This window comes from Drosophila rhopaloa, unplaced genomic scaffold, assembly GCF_018152115.1.
Source record: "Drosophila rhopaloa isolate 14029-0021.01 unplaced genomic scaffold, ASM1815211v1 contig_3, whole genome shotgun sequence".
In the NCBI taxonomy this organism is placed as follows: domain Eukaryota; kingdom Metazoa; phylum Arthropoda; class Insecta; order Diptera; family Drosophilidae; genus Drosophila; species Drosophila rhopaloa.
The window spans coordinates 6,360,604-6,377,989 of NW_025335123.1; the positions used below are offsets into that span (position 1 = coordinate 6,360,604).

At 43.9% G+C, this 17,386-nt stretch overlaps 3 protein-coding genes across 6 annotated transcripts; 1 reads left to right on the forward strand and 2 right to left on the reverse strand.

Moving 5' to 3' along the window:
• Nucleotides 1-473: 473 nt before the first annotated feature.
• On the reverse strand, nucleotides 474-7,170 carry LOC108042720 (probable isocitrate dehydrogenase [NAD] subunit alpha, mitochondrial). Its single transcript, XM_017121135.2, has 4 exons — nucleotides 7,044-7,170; nucleotides 6,045-6,212; nucleotides 1,813-2,207; nucleotides 474-1,747 (listed from the first exon to the last, which is right to left on the reverse strand). The coding sequence occupies exons 1-4, from the start codon at nucleotides 7,068-7,070 to the stop codon at nucleotides 1,273-1,275; spliced, it is 1,065 nt and encodes a 354-aa protein (XP_016976624.1). The 5' UTR covers nucleotides 7,071-7,170; the 3' UTR covers nucleotides 474-1,272.
• A 302-nt stretch (nucleotides 7,171-7,472) lies between these two features.
• LOC108042960 (REST corepressor) lies at nucleotides 7,473-15,647 on the forward strand. 4 transcript variants are annotated; one of them, XM_017121479.2, is made up of 11 exons: nucleotides 7,473-8,008; nucleotides 8,337-8,640; nucleotides 8,705-8,752; nucleotides 8,817-8,951; nucleotides 9,026-9,240; nucleotides 9,304-9,477; nucleotides 11,870-12,363; nucleotides 12,598-12,811; nucleotides 13,651-13,839; nucleotides 13,903-14,616; nucleotides 14,689-15,647. In XM_017121479.2, exons 2-11 carry the CDS (start codon nucleotides 8,424-8,426, stop codon nucleotides 14,755-14,757), a joined length of 2,469 nt encoding a protein of 822 aa, XP_016976968.1. In that variant the 5' UTR covers nucleotides 7,473-8,008; nucleotides 8,337-8,423; the 3' UTR covers nucleotides 14,758-15,647. The 4 variants fall into 4 exon arrangements, with proteins under 4 accessions (XP_016976968.1, XP_016976976.1, XP_016976993.1 ...); XM_017121487.2 differs by lacking the exons at nucleotides 11,870-12,363; nucleotides 12,598-12,811; XM_017121504.2 differs by lacking the exons at nucleotides 11,870-12,363; nucleotides 12,598-12,811; nucleotides 13,651-13,839; nucleotides 13,903-14,616; nucleotides 14,689-15,647 and adding an exon at nucleotides 10,263-10,693.
• Nucleotides 15,648-16,247: 600 nt separating this feature from the next.
• Nucleotides 16,248-17,067, reverse strand: LOC108042684 (deubiquitinase DESI2). The gene has a single exon (XM_017121082.1). It carries the CDS (start codon nucleotides 16,953-16,955, stop codon nucleotides 16,389-16,391), a length of 567 nt encoding a protein of 188 aa, XP_016976571.1. The 5' UTR covers nucleotides 16,956-17,067; the 3' UTR covers nucleotides 16,248-16,388.
• Nucleotides 17,068-17,386: the final 319 nt, after the last annotated feature.

Sequence of the window (17,386 nt, forward strand, 5' to 3'; positions counted from 1 at the left end):
AGTAATCAAATTTACAAACTCCAGTTATCCAAATTTAAAACATAAGTGTGGAATAAAACAGGACATCATTCAGTTTGCAATATTTGTCTAAGTTACCTCTCAAATTATTTTTATTTCTAAAAGAATAATCCAAACACTAAAACTCATTAATTGGGAATGGTCGAGAAGACTTACAAGCTAACTAGATTTCAGTTACGTTAAAGTTTGGAGCAATTCAGGAAGTTTATAAATTGGAAAACTCGTTTTTACTTATGATTTTAGGATACCAAAAAATGTTTAATTTGTACATTACGAGTGACGAATATGATTAGAATTTAAACTATTTCGGATCCAAAGAAAATAAATAAAAACCACGGTTTATTTTATTACAAATATTTCAAACCTTCAAAATCCACACATTAAAATTTTTAAACAAATCTAAAAAGTATAATTTCCAGCTTGAGAGCCCAGGAAAGTAAAATTCGGGTTCGGTATTAAGTTTGGTTTCCTTTATTGAGTTTTAACAATTGCATGATGATTTTGCATTACAATCCGCTTAATTATTAATAACAATTGCTTTTAATTTCATAGCATTTGTGTATTTCTCTCTGGTTTGAATAAGTTTTCTTTGTGTTCTGTTTAGAATAAAATTATTGTAACCGTTTACACTCAACTTTTAACTAGTCTGGCTTCTATTTCACACGTTTTGCCTCGAATTTGACAAAATTGTTGCTTTTCGTAAGTGGGGTCGGCATAAGGAGCTCACTTAACTCAAAAGACTAAACAAATTAGAAAATTAATAATCAATAAATAATTAAGATTATCTTTTTGCATACGAATTATATAAACAATAATAACTCAAGGTTTTGGCTGGATGGCGACAAAAATACTCTACTACCGCAAGTAAAATTGGCAATTTAACGAATCTTAACACTTGCAAGTTTGTCCTAAGCAAATTAAATAATATACCTAGGTATTCGAACATATAAATACTTTAGGTAGTGTTCTCTTTATAAGTTTTTTGTTGTTTTCGGGGGCGGGGGGAAATTTGGCAAAATTTTAAAAGGTTAAACGTAAGAAACTTTCGGCAAAGTTTAGTGAGTGTTGTTGCTGTTGTGGTTGTTTTGCTGCTATATATTTTTTGGTTTGGGGCGAGTGTTTAATTGCTGCTGTTCATACTGCATCATCTTCCCTCTGCACAATATTCTTGGCGGTTTTCTCTGCTCTCTTCTTATCGGTTGTTGTTGTCGGCGCTACTTGCCACAGCTAGTTGCGGGTTATCCGCGAGGTCGTCTACAGCTTGGCGCAGATCTCGTTTGTGAACTCGGAGCACTTGGCGCGGCCGCCGAGATCGCCGGTGAGGTACTTGCTCTCCTTGATGGTTTCGAAGGCGGCCCGCTCGATTTTATCGGCGTACGTGTTGAGCTCCATGTGGCGCAGCATCATCACCGCCGACAGCAGCAGGGCAGTGGGATTGGCCAGGTCCTTGCCGGCAATGTCGGGTGCGGTTCCGTGCACGGACTCGAACAGGGCACCGTTCAGGCCCATGTTGCCGGAGGGCGTCAGACCAAGGCCGCCCACCAGACCGGCACACATGTCGGACAGAATGTCACCGTACAGATTGGGCATGACCAGCACGTCGTATTTGCCGGGGTTCTGCACCATGTTCAGGCACACCGTGTCCAGATACTTTTCCTCGAACTGAATTTCCGGGTACTTCTGGGCCATGTCGCGGACACAGCGCAGGAAGAGACCGTCGGACATGCGCCTGTGAGCGGGCAAGAACGTGAATTCAATTTACAGGAGAGATGTAATGAGGAGTGGCCAACTTACATAATGTTGGCCTTGTGCACCACGGTAACCTTCTTGCGGTTGTTGTTCTTCGCGTACTGGAAGGCGTACTCGGCCACGCGCTTGGAGGCCTCCTCGGTGATCAACTTGATGCTCTGGACGACGCCATCGACGATCTCGTGCTCGATGCCAGAGTACTCGCCCTCCGTGTTCTCGCGGATGGTGACCACGTCGACGTCGTCGTACAGCGTCTTGTAGCCCTCGAGGCTACGGCAGGGACGCACGTTGGCGTACAGGTTGAACTCCTTGCGCAGGGCCAAGTTCAGCGAGCGATGTCCCTTGCCCACGGGCGTCATCAGAGGACCCTTGAGGCCGATCTTGTTCGTGTTCACCGAGTCGATGGCGGCCTGGGGGATGCCAAACTTTCCGTCGGGACCCTGTTTTCGTACAAAACGAATGGGAGAGAGAGGTACAATAAGTAGGGAATTTTAATCAGGCGGGTGTGGTATGGAAAATGTACGATCTTTAAGCAATATATATTGGGCAAGTTAAGTTAATTATTAGGTTTATTATGCTTGGTGTCTTTTATATTTTTATGTCTTTTCATATTCAAAAACTTTTTCCTAAACTTTGAATATTTTGAAAACGAAGTCCCTGATCGGGAATGACCATATTTATCTAAAAATGTATAAACAAAGTGTGATAGTGTGTAGCTTTCGAAAAAAAGGAAACTAACTTTGGTAAGTTTATTGTGTATGTTTTGTTCATCAGGTCCTGTCGCGTCGATTGGCAATACCATACATACATATATGTATATAACGTGCAGCAAACGCTGATAACGATTTAATCTTATGTCTAGATTTGTTCTACATAAAATAACAATAAAAAATAAATGATTTGTATTACGGAAAAACCTACATTAAGTTGAAATTGGTTTGCTCGGACATTTTAGATATGTTTTTTTTTAAATAAGTTGATTTAAGGAAATGTTATAAAAAGAAAGTGAATTGTGTAATTTGTAATTGCTGTCAAATTTTGGACTCCACCCTCTTTATCAATTGTTTTCCTTATACATTAAATTTAACATAAACCTTATCACCAGCGAAAACAATAAAAAACAAGAAAGGAAAGCTAACTTCGGGCGGAGCCGAAGTTGATATACCCTTGCAGAATACTCTGTAAATTATATTCTCCAAAATTATTAATTTGATGCATTCTTAATACTCATAAAAAATCCCAACTTCCTAACTTTACAAACACCAAAGTTATGGCATTTCCGATCAATCAGTTATATGGCAGCTATAGGATAAAGTCGGCCGATCCCGGCCGTTCCGACTTATATACTGCGTGCAAAGGAAAGAAGTTTCAATTCGATAGCTTTAAAACTGAGAGACTAGTTTGCGTAGAAACAGACCGACGGACATGCTTATATCAACTCAGGAGGTGATCCTGATCAAGAATATATATACTTTATAGGGTCGGACATGTCTAGATCGACTCTCCTGGTGATGCTGATCAAGAATATAAATACTTTATAGGGTCGGCTTTACTGCGTTGCAAACTTTTGACTGAAATTATAATACCCTCTGTGAGGGTATATAACATATAACTATAATACTATTTTAAGGCGTCTTGCTTTTTTATATTCTTCGCACTGTAATATATATATATAATCTTCGCACAGAGATAATACTATTATATTTATACATTTATAAGAGTATTTTGTAGCTTTGTCTACTCTTATCCCGCTTTAAAATACTATCTATAAGCAAGCAATCGTTTAGTACGTTTTTTTCGCTCAATATGCTCGTTTCGAAATTCCTGTTTATTGGGATAGTATTCCTGCTGTTTTTGGGAGAATCCACCACGAATCCGGAGGAATTAAGTACCTCCACTGCGGATCCATACGTAACCAGGAAAGCCTTGGCTCCCAACTCCGACAAAATACCTAACACTTGGATTACAAGGGCGCAAAATGTAGGACCAAGACGAACAACGAGACCAAAATAAACTCTACACTTATCAAGGCGTAATTTACTAAAATAGCTTAAAGCATTTTTATTAGTGATGCATTCTTTTTTTTTAATGTTCACACTACTGTGCCTATAGATAGTTTAGTTAAAATAATATACCAAATACAACAATTAGGTGAATGTGAAATCTGAACCCTGCCTTTTTATACTATAAACGCTCTCTATCGACTGTTTTTTTATGTTCTCTCTTTTGAAATTTCATCTTCTACATTGATAACAGCATTTTGTAGCTTTGCAATGACAAAAGCATGCCTCTCAACATTCCAATAACAGAATTATATAGTCTGTCACTCAAGATGCACGGGCCGTCAGTTCTGACATTTGGGATCGTAATCCTGCTGTTCCCGGGAAATCTTTTGGGAGAAAGCAATACGCCGCCACCGGACCTCTTATCTCATTTTGACCCCACCCCTGTGGAAGGCGTACCTAGAATTGCTTTGGGTGGTAATGAATACGAAGTAACCCATGTACCGGAGGAATGGAAGAACAGAATCCAAAAAAGTTTAGGGGACGCCACACGTTCACGGAAAGGCAGACGTTCACGGAACGGCAGACGGCACAAGTTTGATTAACGTTTGATTTAAAAAATAAATGACACAAGCACCAAAATGGATTTTGTTTTTTTTTCACGTTAAAGTTTGAAAAGTAACCAAAGAAGTTTATTTGTATTATAAGTACAACGTGCCTAGGATTATACATTTTCAACAAAATGGTTTGTAAACAAGAAAGGAAAGCTAACTTCGGGCGGAGCCGAAGTTGATATACCCTTGCAGAATACTCTGTAAATTATATTCTCCAAAATTATTCATATGATGCATTCTTAATACTCATAAAAAATCCCAACTTCCTAACTTTAAAAACACCAAAGTTATGGCATTTCCAATCATTCAGTTACATATGTATATGGCAGCTATAGAATATAGTCGGCCGATCCTTATGAAATTTAATATGTCGGATTGATTGGGCAAAAATAAAACCCATAGAAAATCCCAACTTCCTAACTTAACAAACACCAAAGTTATGGCATTTTCGATCAATCAGTTATATGGCAGCTATAAGATATAGTCGGCCGATCCTTATGAAATTTGGTAGGTCGGATTAATTGGCCAAATATAAAACCCATAGAAAATCCCAACTTTCCAACTTTACAAACACCAAAGTTATCGCATTTCCGATCAATCAGTTATATAGCAGCTATAGGATATAGTCGGCCGATCCTTATGAAATTTGGTATGTCGGATTGATTGGCCAAATATAATACCCATAGAGAGTCCCAACTTCCTAACTAAACAAACAGCAGAGTTATGGCATTTCCGATCAATCAGTTATATGGCAGCTATAGGATATAGTCGGCCGATCCCGGCCGTTCCGACTTATATACTGCGTGCAAAGGAAAGAAGGGTGTGTGCAAAGTTTCAATTCGATATCTTTAAAACTGAGAGACTAGTTCGCGTAGAAACAGACAGACGGACAGACAGACGGACAGACGGACAGACGGACAGACGGACAGACGGACATGGCTATATCAACTCAGGAGGTGATCCTGATCAAGAATATATATACTTTATAGGGTCGGAGATGTCTCCTTCACTGCGTTGCACACTTTTGACCAAAATTATAATACCCTCTGCAAGGGTATAAAAAACCAAAAAAGATTGTGCCTTTTAAAGCAACGCCCATCAGACCTCTATTTTTTCGAAACGCTAACTTTCTTACTGCTCTTTTAGATTTCGTCATCCGATTTTGATAAAACCCAAGGTATTGGTCCGTAAATGGGATATAAACATAATATTGACAAAAACACGGAACAATACTACTACAGCCGCTTTCAACTTAATCTGCGTCCACACATAAAAAGACCAATAGCCAAACTTTTTAGTTTAGCCCTTGGAGTAATTTTTCAAACGGCATAGAATCAAATGGACATTTCTATATCAACTTGCCTACATACGCCTACTTACTTATCAAGAATATACTATTAAGGGTCGGAAATGTCTCCTTCACTGCGGTAAAAACTTATGACCAAATTATAATACCCTCTGCAAGAGTATAATTGATTTCTTATTTTTAAATGGTGAATAACAAGATGATGGCATTTCAAATTTTGCGCCCTAAACACCCACAGTTGCCACCTGTTGCCAAAAGACCATTCACATGGAAACCGAGGGCGCTCGATTTAGGTGGATTCGATTTGAACTGGCGCTGGCGCCCTCCCGGGATTCCCGAGGTTACGACACTTACCCGGACGGGGGTCACGTCCACGGCCTCCCACTCGATGGGAACGTTGGCAGCGGTGAAAATCTTCTGAACGGCCGCGGAGATCTCGGGTCCGATGCCATCGCCGGGGATCAGGGTGACCTTCTGGGTTCCGGAGGAGTAGGACCGGCTGGCGGCGGGAGCCGCGTTGACCTGTAAGCAGTTGAAAGAGAGAGCGATGTCAGTAGGTTAAGTTTGTTGTGAGTCCTCACTCTGGATGAAACAAAAACTAACAGGCCCACATAGATAGGCAGCATCTAGAAGGGTTACATAAGTTGCCATGCCAAAACAACAATCTCAGCGGTCGCTGCAGCCCCACCCCCCGCGCCAAACATCTTGCATTGTTGAGGTTAGAGTGCATAAATTATTCCCACGGCGTTGATAAGGCCAGAAATCTGAACACAATCTCGGTAACTGCCTTTTTCTGCGAATGTTCCGTTGCACCCCTCCCATCACCAGCGTTTATCGATAACGGCCACGCAACGAGGAAGCGAGAGAGAGAGTGTTATGTAAAGGGAATGCTGCGGTGTGCCTGTGCTGTTCTGTCCTCGTTTTCGCCGGACGGACAGCTGATGTCCTGGCGACGGAGGTTACTCTTTCACCCGGTAACCACCATCCGGATGAGTCTCCTCAGCTGACAAGGGGGAACCAACCTGGACAGCCGCTGCTGGCGTCGCAGTCGCCGACGGAGCATCACGCGCAGCAATCAAACCCAGTTGATTAAGCTGCAAGTGTTTTGCGTAATGTGTTGTTGTCGGTGGATTGGTAGATTGGTTAACGGTGGAGCAGGGTAGAGTAGGGTGTTGCAAATAACCGTGTTCGAACGAGAAACAAAATCGCAATGTTAGTTGTAGTTGGCCAGTACTTTTCAGCCAGCACGTAATCAATTGCTGTCCTGCGGAATTGGTTTTGGACGTGGGCGAGAAGGGATGCCGCGGCGCGGGGGAGGTGGGTTTAAGGCGCTTAAGTCTACACGGGTCTTACAATTTTCTGTATGAATCTAGCAGCCATTGCGTTGCCTCGGTTTTTTGCACTTGTTCCTGGCGTATATAGAAAAAAGTCTGTCTTTTTAGTCTGCGCCCGCCGTAGTCGCCACCTTGCGGAAAACTGGCGAATCTGCGGTTTATCGGTCGATAGGCGGCGGGGGCAGCAGGATTGCCACCTTGCCGGCGCATTTTTGGGGGTGAAATGGCAAATGGCTACTCAATTTGCAGTCGATTATATCTGGATGTTCACATTAGCCGGCTGCTCTCACAACAGACACGAATGTGTGAAAACTGCTCTAGAATTAGCTCATAACTACTGTTATCGATAGTTGATAGGCCGGATTTCAGTACAGCCTACGGGCTGGCATCACTGGCGTCCTGTAATCGATGTATCGAAGCGCCACAATCGATAGTTTAAATGTATCCCTTGCAACCGTGGCTGCTACACTACAGTTTAAATTAACTTTGAGCATTCGCTCGATTTTCAGCAGTATCTTTTCGTAAAACTACTTCCGTTGTGCATTTAATAGGGACAAGCGGAGTGTTTTTGATCTCGAACTGAAGGGCTAAGCTAAACGCGATAATTGAAAGGACCGCCGCCGAGACGCGAGGCACACATAGAAAAATCGGATCAACCGACAGACAAAGCTGAACTGCGGTCGTCGGCGACAAAGTGCGCTGTACACGGACGACCAGAAATCGGTACGCGAGCTAGTTTTTTTTCGCGTTTCAGTTTGGGTTTCAGTTACCTGTGCGCAACATCCCCGTGTATTTGCCCTTCGCTGCGGTCCGTGGATAGAGTTTTGGGCAAATATATCCAACGAAAAACCCGTTGCCCGCCGTTTGCTTACCAATTTCCCGTGCCCGGCAGGCGAAACTACGTAAGCGGGCGAAAGCAGCCCAGTGGTGAACTCCGTGTGGCAGCGTTTTCGGTTGTGTGCTTCTGGGGCACCAGAGTACCAGGTGAGCATCCTTCCCCCGATTCCAGTGGAGGTCCCTATCGCGTTCGAATCCTGATCCTATCCCAAGTCCATTCCCAATCTCAGCTGGCTTGGCCCTCACCTACACACCTACACACGCGTCGCACTTACACGCGCATATCTGTACTCGTATGTGTATGTGTATCTGTTTGACAGCGCACGGCTGCGGTCGCTACGGCAAAGTGACACTCGCCAGGCGCAAACTCTCGCTAAACGCACTGAAGAGTTTCTATTTGCTGGGTTTTTCGGCCGGAGATTGGAAATCCAGAGCAATCGGAACTAACGCCACCACTCTGCATTACTCCTTTTAGCTCGGCAGTGCTCGTGTTCGCAACCGTTTGGCTACAGCTAGCACCCTGGAGAAGCAAAACAAACGCGCCCAGCTCATCCGGGACAAGATGGTGTTGGCTGAGCGCAACACCACAGACGTGGTGCGGAACGGGCGTCGGTCTCGCGGTCCCAGTCCCAACACGCACACCACAGGCGGCGTGGCCAACAGCACCAGCCTAGTGGGCAGTGGAGGCGGCAACTCCGGCAACTCTGGGAACGCCAGCGAGAAGACTACCACAGCAGTGCCAGGTGCGGGCACGCCGGAGAGCTCTGACGACGACAATTGTAAGTGCCCAGCACTGACGAGGGGATGCCAACAGCCCACTTACATTTCTACCCCTCTTTGCAGCCACCAAGCGGAACGGCAAGAGCAAGGCCAAACAGTCCGAGTACGAAGGTGAGTCCCAGGATTACCTTTGCAATCGCATCAAGAATCTTTTAATTTAATGGCATTCCCACAGAGAAAATTCGCGTGGGACGGGACTACCAGGCGGTATGCCCGCCACTCGTGCCGGAGGTGGAGCGACGCCCGGAACAGATGAACGAACGCGCCCTCCTGGTCTGGTCACCCACTAAGGAGATCCCGGATCTGAAACGTAAGTTTCCCTTTCCTCAGGTTCAGTCCTTTTGACACTAGCGGATTACTTACACCCCTCTTGTGTCATTGCAGTGGAGGAGTACATCTCGGTGGCCAAGGAGAAGTACGGTTACAATGGCGAGCAGGCCTTGGGCATGCTCTTCTGGCACAAACACGACCTGGAGCGGGCCGTGATGGACCTGGCCAACTTCACACCCTTCCCTGACGAGTGGACCATCGAGGACAAGGTGCTGTTCGAGCAGGCCTTCCAGTTTCACGGGAAGAGCTTCCACCGCATACGCCAGATGGTGAGTGAGACACCCGGACCCTGGTCCCTTCTGCGCACCAACTAACTCCGACTCTTTCCACAGCTGCCAGACAAATCAATCGCCAGTTTGGTAAAGTATTACTACTCGTGGAAGAAGACGCGCCACCGCAGCAGCGCCATGGATCGGCAGGAGAAGACCATCAAGGCGGTGGTCAAGGATGGCTCTGAAAACGGCAGCGAGGTGGGCAGCAATGAGGAGTCTGATAACGATGACAAGGTAATTATCAGTTAGAACTTGCTAAGCGAAAAGCCAATAGCTCCTTTCCCGCTCTCCCACACACACACACTCACACACCTACGCATACATACATAAAACACTTCTATCATCAACACACAATCACTTCGAAAACACGAACCACATCCAAAAAGAGACGGCTCCTTTTGCCTCTCCTCGTAGGTCCACCGGCGGCTCCAGGCACCGACTAAGTAGAGTACGATTATGTTTGCCAGGCAGTTTTCAGCTCAAGAATCGCATCGCAAAGAAATGGTTGACTGCTAAAAGACTAGTTCGTTAAGGCAGTTCTAGGATACAGATGTAAATTTAAGCGAAGACAACTAGAAAAAGTTTTTATTGTGTCTTAAGTAAATGTCTCTAATTGTCAACCTTCCAAGAATATTTCAAAATGTACATATTTTCATTGACTTCTAATTTTTAAGTGTATCCAGGCGCGGGAATATTGAGTAAGCGTAAACTAGGACTGAAAAGCCGTACAGTTGCCAGCCTTATTTTGATGGTCCTCCCATTTCCATTCAAAACTTTTGAAATTAGCTGTGTAAATAGTAATCAGTAGCCGTCCGCTTTATAAACCAACACGCTTCAAAAACGCCGGGGTAGCAGTATATATTTCGGAGATAATAGACTAAGATCGCAGGCCCCACACAATTGTGTATCCCTTCCTCTGACTTGCCACAAAGTTTGTAGTTTGGACTGTACACTAGGGATCCTCTCCATTTTCAGCCAGCGATGTATGTCGTTTCAAAGTCTGGTTCGTTATTTTTCAGATAATCGCCGTGCCTGCATACATCTCATAAATTCTAAATCAGTACCCACACAAAATCGAATACCAAAAACAATAATTGACCAGCATCTATAAGACTTAAACACATTAATGATACATTTTCGTTCGTACACAGAGATTGCACCACACACACTTGAGATTATGTATTCCGCGAAGTTAACCTGATTTGATTGATTTGCTTAAGAAGATTTTTTACCGCGCTAAATCAGCAGATCAGGTTGACACTAGACTAAGGCAAAGCAACAAAACGATTTGTTCTTTGTTCATATACTTTACAACTATATAAATAGTATATACAACTTAATATATTTTTTTTAAATAATTATAAATAGCATGGTAAATTATTATACGTAAAATAGTAATTTATATAAAGAGATTGATTTAAATATTAAAGTAAACAATGCAAAACCTAAATTATGTAGAATTATACATATTTGTATAGAGTGAAAAAGAGAAAAGAAATTAGTTTCTTTACTTTACTCACCCAACCGCTGACGATAATCATGATCGATCACCAAACCTAATGCTTATCCTAATAAATGCATATCTTGTTTGCGAAAAGATTAAACCAAAAACCAACAATTTATATGTGTTTCTTATTCATTAGAGATTCGTTTCGCTTCTTCGCCTTCATCTGAGTTTTGTTCGACAATTCCCCAATCCATACGCCATCACATACACAGGTCCACACAATCGCGCACATTATCTGATCCTTCTATTGCCCCGCATCCTCATCCAAAACACGAACCCACACAAATACCTACTCCCTCACGCAAAACGTCTCTATATCTATCATTATAAACATATGTATGGCATAAGTTTCCTCTATTCCGTCAGCATTGTGCTTGCACCTCTTTATCAGATCTCTGATCTCTTTGATCGCCGTTCTCCCTACTCGAACTAAACTACTAGATCAACTAATCTTCGGCCGTCTTTCGTTCTCGAATTTAGTCGTATTTGTGCAGCCTAATCCTAATTTATTTAGTCTAGGATGGAATCTTTGTGTTACTATTAAGTACTTAGGGCACTTGGAACTTGGTTACACATCCAAACAATTTTTTTTTAATTGGCATTTCGGAATGGATCGAGATTGGTTGGGCAGGGATGGGGTTTTGGGTTTTGGGACTTGGGTTTGGGTTTGGGTGTTGGGTTGAGAGAGTGGCAAGACCGTAACGTACATCGTTTTAAAATTCAGTTGACAAGAAAGCAACCAGGAGAGCAACAACAAACAACCCAAATACAATCTTGTAATTGTTAAATGTTACCAACTGAACTAAAGCAACAACCAAATACGTTTTTTCTCTTCTCTTTGCATTTACTGTACAAAAATCCAATCCAACAATCAAAACACACCATTAAACAAATAACCCGACCTGAAACTGTCCAAAACGAAACCAATAACAAATAATCAAACCCGAACAAAATGCAATAACCTCAACCGAATTGAATCGAATAAATCATATACGTTGGTCGGTGCTCATTCACAAAAATTTAAACGAATTCGTTATGATCTCGTTTGTGCAACTGCAATTGTAACTGCAACCGCCAAACTCGAATCCATTTGCGTATCATGAAATCCTGGCTTGGCAGAAGGGGAATAGCAACAATAGCACCACAACTATAACCGACGCCACAACGACCTCTACCAACACCACCACTACCACCACTCCCGCAAACACCACTGCCAACACCATCAACAACAACAACAATCACAGCAACAGCAACAACAACAGCGGGAGCAACAACCATAGTAGCAGTGGTAACAACGGCAACAACAACAACAACAACGGGGATGAGAACAACCAAGGCGGCGGGAGCAACAGCAGCAACACCAGCAACAACGATTTGGACGCCGAGCAGTTGTGCATCTTCGCGGCAAATGCCCAGGGTGACGAAGTGCTAGGATTTGGCCTCTCCGCCGATGGTGCCACCAATGGCAGCAACAATGGCGAGATCGGTGGCGATCCCAGCCAGGTGCGACGCGTGGTTGTGGGCGGTTTTTGCAAGATTTGCAATGTGGTGTGCCACGTGCTGCACGACTCGCCGCTGGGGCGCATGTGCAAGAGTTGTCACACCCACTGGAGGTAGATATATGATGCCATATATAAGTACTACTACTACTAGTCGCCGGAACATCTTCAAAACACCAAGCTAATGCCAAGTTTTCTATCTCTCTTTTCCCCCCTTTCTCTCGACTCTTCTCTTCCAATCCCGAAAAACAAAAACGTTGCATTCACTTGACTTTTGTCATTCCGTTCCGCCCCGTCCCCATTCACACACCCGCACACAAAAACCCGCTCGCATCCGGCGGTCGGCAGGCGCACGGGCAACCCGCGACCCATCTCCGGGCCGGAGGGCAATGCTCCCCGACGATCCACCCATAACTGCGCCGCGAACGCCGATCGCTCCAAACGCAAACCGCCCAAGGGCATGTACATCAATCATGATGATTTAACGGCCCTCGCAAGCTGCAAGAATCCCAGCATCTACTTGGCGGAACGGGATCGGAAGATAACAGCCCTCATGGCCGAAGTAAGACACGTGACAGGGCCGGAATCCCTTACCTTTATGCGACAAGTGGTGCCTTAGCAGTGGTTTGGGGAGTTGCTTTCTTATCCCGGGAGCTTAAAAGTCTTCTAGGTGCCAATATCTCATTGAAATGTTAGGGTTTTAGCTAGCAGTAACAGAGTCACATATTTCGAAATCTCAAAATCGCCTTTCAGTGTGATGTTTAATACTTCAAATGACAATGCCTGTTGTCACACGAATCAAAACATTACTTTGTCACTACTCAAAAGTATAAAGTTTTTTCGGTCACCAAATTGCCATAAAAACATTTACTGTCCTTAAAAGCAAAACATAATCATAAATGTGGCTAAAATTGGGTTAACTTTATACGAATAACGATTTATACGAGTGTTTTATCGGTTTATCATAGTTTTAAAAATGTTTAAGTAAAAGACCTTTCGCAAACGCAAATCGTAAAACTCTTCGGCATGCACATGTTTATAAATAAATTTGGGAATATTTGGTATTTAACATTTTATTGTTACGGTTTATTTTAACTGCATTTTCCGAGGCCCATTCAGATAAACCATTGCTACATTGAATTAAAGACCATAACCTTTCGAAATGTCAACATTTTTTTTTTCAAAAACACTAACAAAGGAAAAACAATTAGCTTAGCCCACCCAAAATCACGATAGTTCAATGCTGGCGAGCAAAGGCATCACAGATCACAGAACTCATTCCCTGCACGATATCACCCATTACACTCACTCACTCACACCCACACATCAGACCCCATTGTACGACTTGGACCCACTGACAATTTTCAATTGAATGCCCCCCTGCACCCTGACCCATTTCAGATACAGAAGAATAGGCAGATGATGGAGCAGCTAGACAAGGAGTGCGACTCCATCAACGTCGAGGACGTGGTGTCCAAACCGGCGGCGGCCAACACCGAAACTGCCCAGCCACGCATTTCCGCCCGCTGGTTGCCGGACGAGATCCAAGTGGCTCTGCTGGCGCTCCGCGAATACGGAAAAAACTTTCCTGTAAATGTTCCCTTCTTTTAGTAGCAAAGAATATGAACTAATGTTTTTTTTTTTGGGTCGCAGATGATTGCCAAGCTGGTGACCACCAAGACGGAGGCGCATGTGCGAACCTTCTACGTGAACAATCGGCGACGATACAATCTTGACCAGATCGTAAAGGAGTATGAAGCCGGAAAATCGGAGGAGTCTGGCCCGGAGGACCCGAGTAGTGAGCCAGTCGTCGATGCAGCGGCAGCAACACCAGCAGCGGCATCAGCGACTATATCGGGACCCGGTGCGGTCGATTCGGCATCGGCGACGACTGCGACGGCAGTCAGGAAGCAGTCCACCGAAACCAGCAACAACGGCGTCGACCCGAACCAGGAATCGCCGCCGAAGAAGGAGGACGCCAAGAAGCCAGAGCTGGGGACGGCGGGTGCACTAAAGAGTGGTGCTGGCGAAGCAGCAGATGCCACGCCCGCCGTGGCATCCACCGTGAGCTCCAGCCCAGCCACCGGCACCGTTGCAGCTGGCACCGCCAGCAACAAGCCCACCAGTGCTACAATCACCATTACCGATGAGTCCGACACAGCCACGAACTCGAGCAGTGACGTGGTCACCACTGGATCGGCCGGAGCCACCGGCTCGTCGTTACTGTCCAGCGCAAGTTCTGCGCCCGCACCCAAATCTCAAGCCAGCAGCGAAGAGCTAAAGTCCAATCCCTCGAGCGGGGTCGTCGTTGCGGCTTCCAGCACGGCTGCCAATCCCACAAGCAAGCGGGATAGTAGCACCGTATTGGTGGGTGTTGCTCATTATTACTCATTCTAAGCTCTATCCTTATGGCCTTCTTGATCCTTTCCTTCTCCACAGACCATTGCCGAGCAGCCACCAGCCAAGAAAGTCGCACTGAGCGGCGGCGTAGAGTTCCTGGGAAAGTGAGGAGACCCCAGCGGCGCCGGGGGATGTGTTCACTCTCGATATATATACACGCATAAATATATACCGGTACATAACATAGCCTGATGTTGGGCGGCGGCCAGGATGTGTTCGCGAGAAGCTGAGAAAACACGTCCAAGAGCTGTGCAGCCTGCCATACGGCTGCTGGCCGGATTCCTTTTTTTTTTATTTGTCTATAAAATTTGGGACGCATTTACTATAAAAAAGCATCACGGCTTAATCTAGGCTTGTAGAAATTAGTTTGTTTGTATTTTGGGTAACACTAAATCGGTTTGACATGTTGCACGGCTGTAAATCGAGGATCCTACATGCATAAATACTTCAACACATGCGCGTAATCTTTGACTATGAAGCTTGGTAAATGCAAAGAAAGGATATGAAAGATATTTGCATCTTTCACAAAAAGTTGTATAGGTCAGAGATGATTTTTAATGGGTTAACGGGTAAGATACTTTCCTATGCCGGGGTCGCGGCCACGTACACCACACAAAACTAATGAGTAGTACACACAGCGGTAGAAAAAGCAGCGTTAGTGCATAATATGTATGTAATATTATGATAACTTTAACACAATCGATTTATACACGTGTAAATTATTAACTTAAATGTCTTTTTTTTTCGTGAAATAATTTAGCATTTAAAATAAAGTACTTCGGCTAGGCTTGTAGGCAAAGTCGTCGAAAATATGATCGCCGCTATCACAGGAAAAGTTGGAGGAACGCAATGGAAACGCTGGATCCACTCCACACCCATATTCAGCAACGAGTTTCTGTTAGGCTAATTATAATGTAACTAAAAACACTTGGCAACAAATGTATACAAGCAGCGCTATTCGTTTAAGAAAACCAATTAAATATGTAATACTACGAAAATTCTGTCAGGTTACGTCTATCTTACTAAATCCTAGGATCTTAAGTATCTACTGGCCCATGGAACTCGATTGCCCTGTTCTTATTGAAAGTGGTCTGAACAAGAAGTTTGCACAACTCGGATTGAGCTTGGAAAAGCCGGTGTCTAATGAGTTGTTAACAATAAATATAAATATAATTCACACATCATTTGTTTTCGTTTAGCCGGGGGTTTCTTACCACCGTTTTTGTTAAGTGTTTCTTTTTCAGGGGTCTCTCTCTCAGTATACTTTAAATAATACATATTTAAAAAGTCCAAATCTGATAAGAAAAGTCTTGATACCCTTATATCCTTCACATTGATTTGACAGTATTTTTTTTGGCCACATCGCTTTTATGATCCAATAGTATTATGGTTATTTTTAAGCAATTACAAAATTAAAATCCAATTGGCTGGAGTAATAGTACTCTTATATTTCCTTTTTCAACAAGTGGTTATATTATCTTATGCCTTGGATTAAAGCATTTGTCACCCATATCCTTAATTTACATGTCCTCAAATTGTACTCCTTTTGTTTTGCCTCTCCTGTCTTCTCCCTCTGAAAATCATAAAGTCAAGTCAAATTTTTCCCGATTTCAAGAATTTTTGTTTTGATAAAGATCCCATAATTCAAAACCATTGGTTCTTGATCATTGGATCTTCTTCCAGAGCATATAAAAAAATATAATAGTAATAAATATAATGCTGCTAGTAAATGTAGTATCTTAATACTGCTGGAATTGATAATGATGGTAATGGTGCCGATACTCCGACGGTCTGGGAGTCATACAGCGCTCGAGGAACGGCACGCAGTTGACCAAGTGGGCAAGTCGATTTACCCAGCCCGGGATCTTCCTGCCGCAGACGATTTGCACCAGGCTGTTGGAGAAGTGGTTGCAGTTCCTGCTGGTCAGGTGGTAGCTGTTGCCGGGGAACTGGGCCCCCAGCTGGTCGACGATGCGCTCCACGTCCGGGCGGCTGAAGTGGGTGTAGCCCAACAGGATGCTCTCCCGGAACCGAATGCTCTCGCCCAGCTCGGCCTCTCCGTTGCAGGGCTCGATCTCGAAGATGCCGGACATGGGGAACTCGTGGCCGCCGAACCCGTACTCCCTGCCGTAAATCTGGACCCCCGAGTGGAAGAAGCCCACGCCCAGGACCATCGTGTAGTCGTTGATTTGAAAGAGGTCGTAGACATTGAGCACCACCGGCTCCTTGGGCAGCAGCTCGTCGCAGCGGTTCTCCTTGGCGCCGCCGCCCAGCCAGGAAATACTCCTCAGGCGGTTGAAGAACATCCTCGAGCTCCGACAGAACTGAATTGTCTGGACTTAAATTAAGTGTTTGCTTGACTCCTCGATTGGCAGCAGTTTTGTCCTAACTAAAAATTTGTTCACATCAATTATTGACAATCAAAATTTTGGCATTTCATCCAACGCCTCCTGGAAGATTGAACTTTTTCGTACCTATAAAAAACCTTTGGGCTACGCAAAAAACAAAATACATTTTTTGAAGTTTGTTTTAAAGAATGCCCTAAAAATGTTAAATCAATCGGATTAATAGTGTTTCAGATACAGACTTCAGAGGTTGCTCTATTCCATTCATTTAGACGGATGCTGGTAGATGGAAAACCAAAAAGTAAAGCTAATATTTTCTTAAAATTGTGTACACATTTTTAAGATGATAATATCTATTTATGAACAGATTTGTTTATTTAAGCGAATTATTA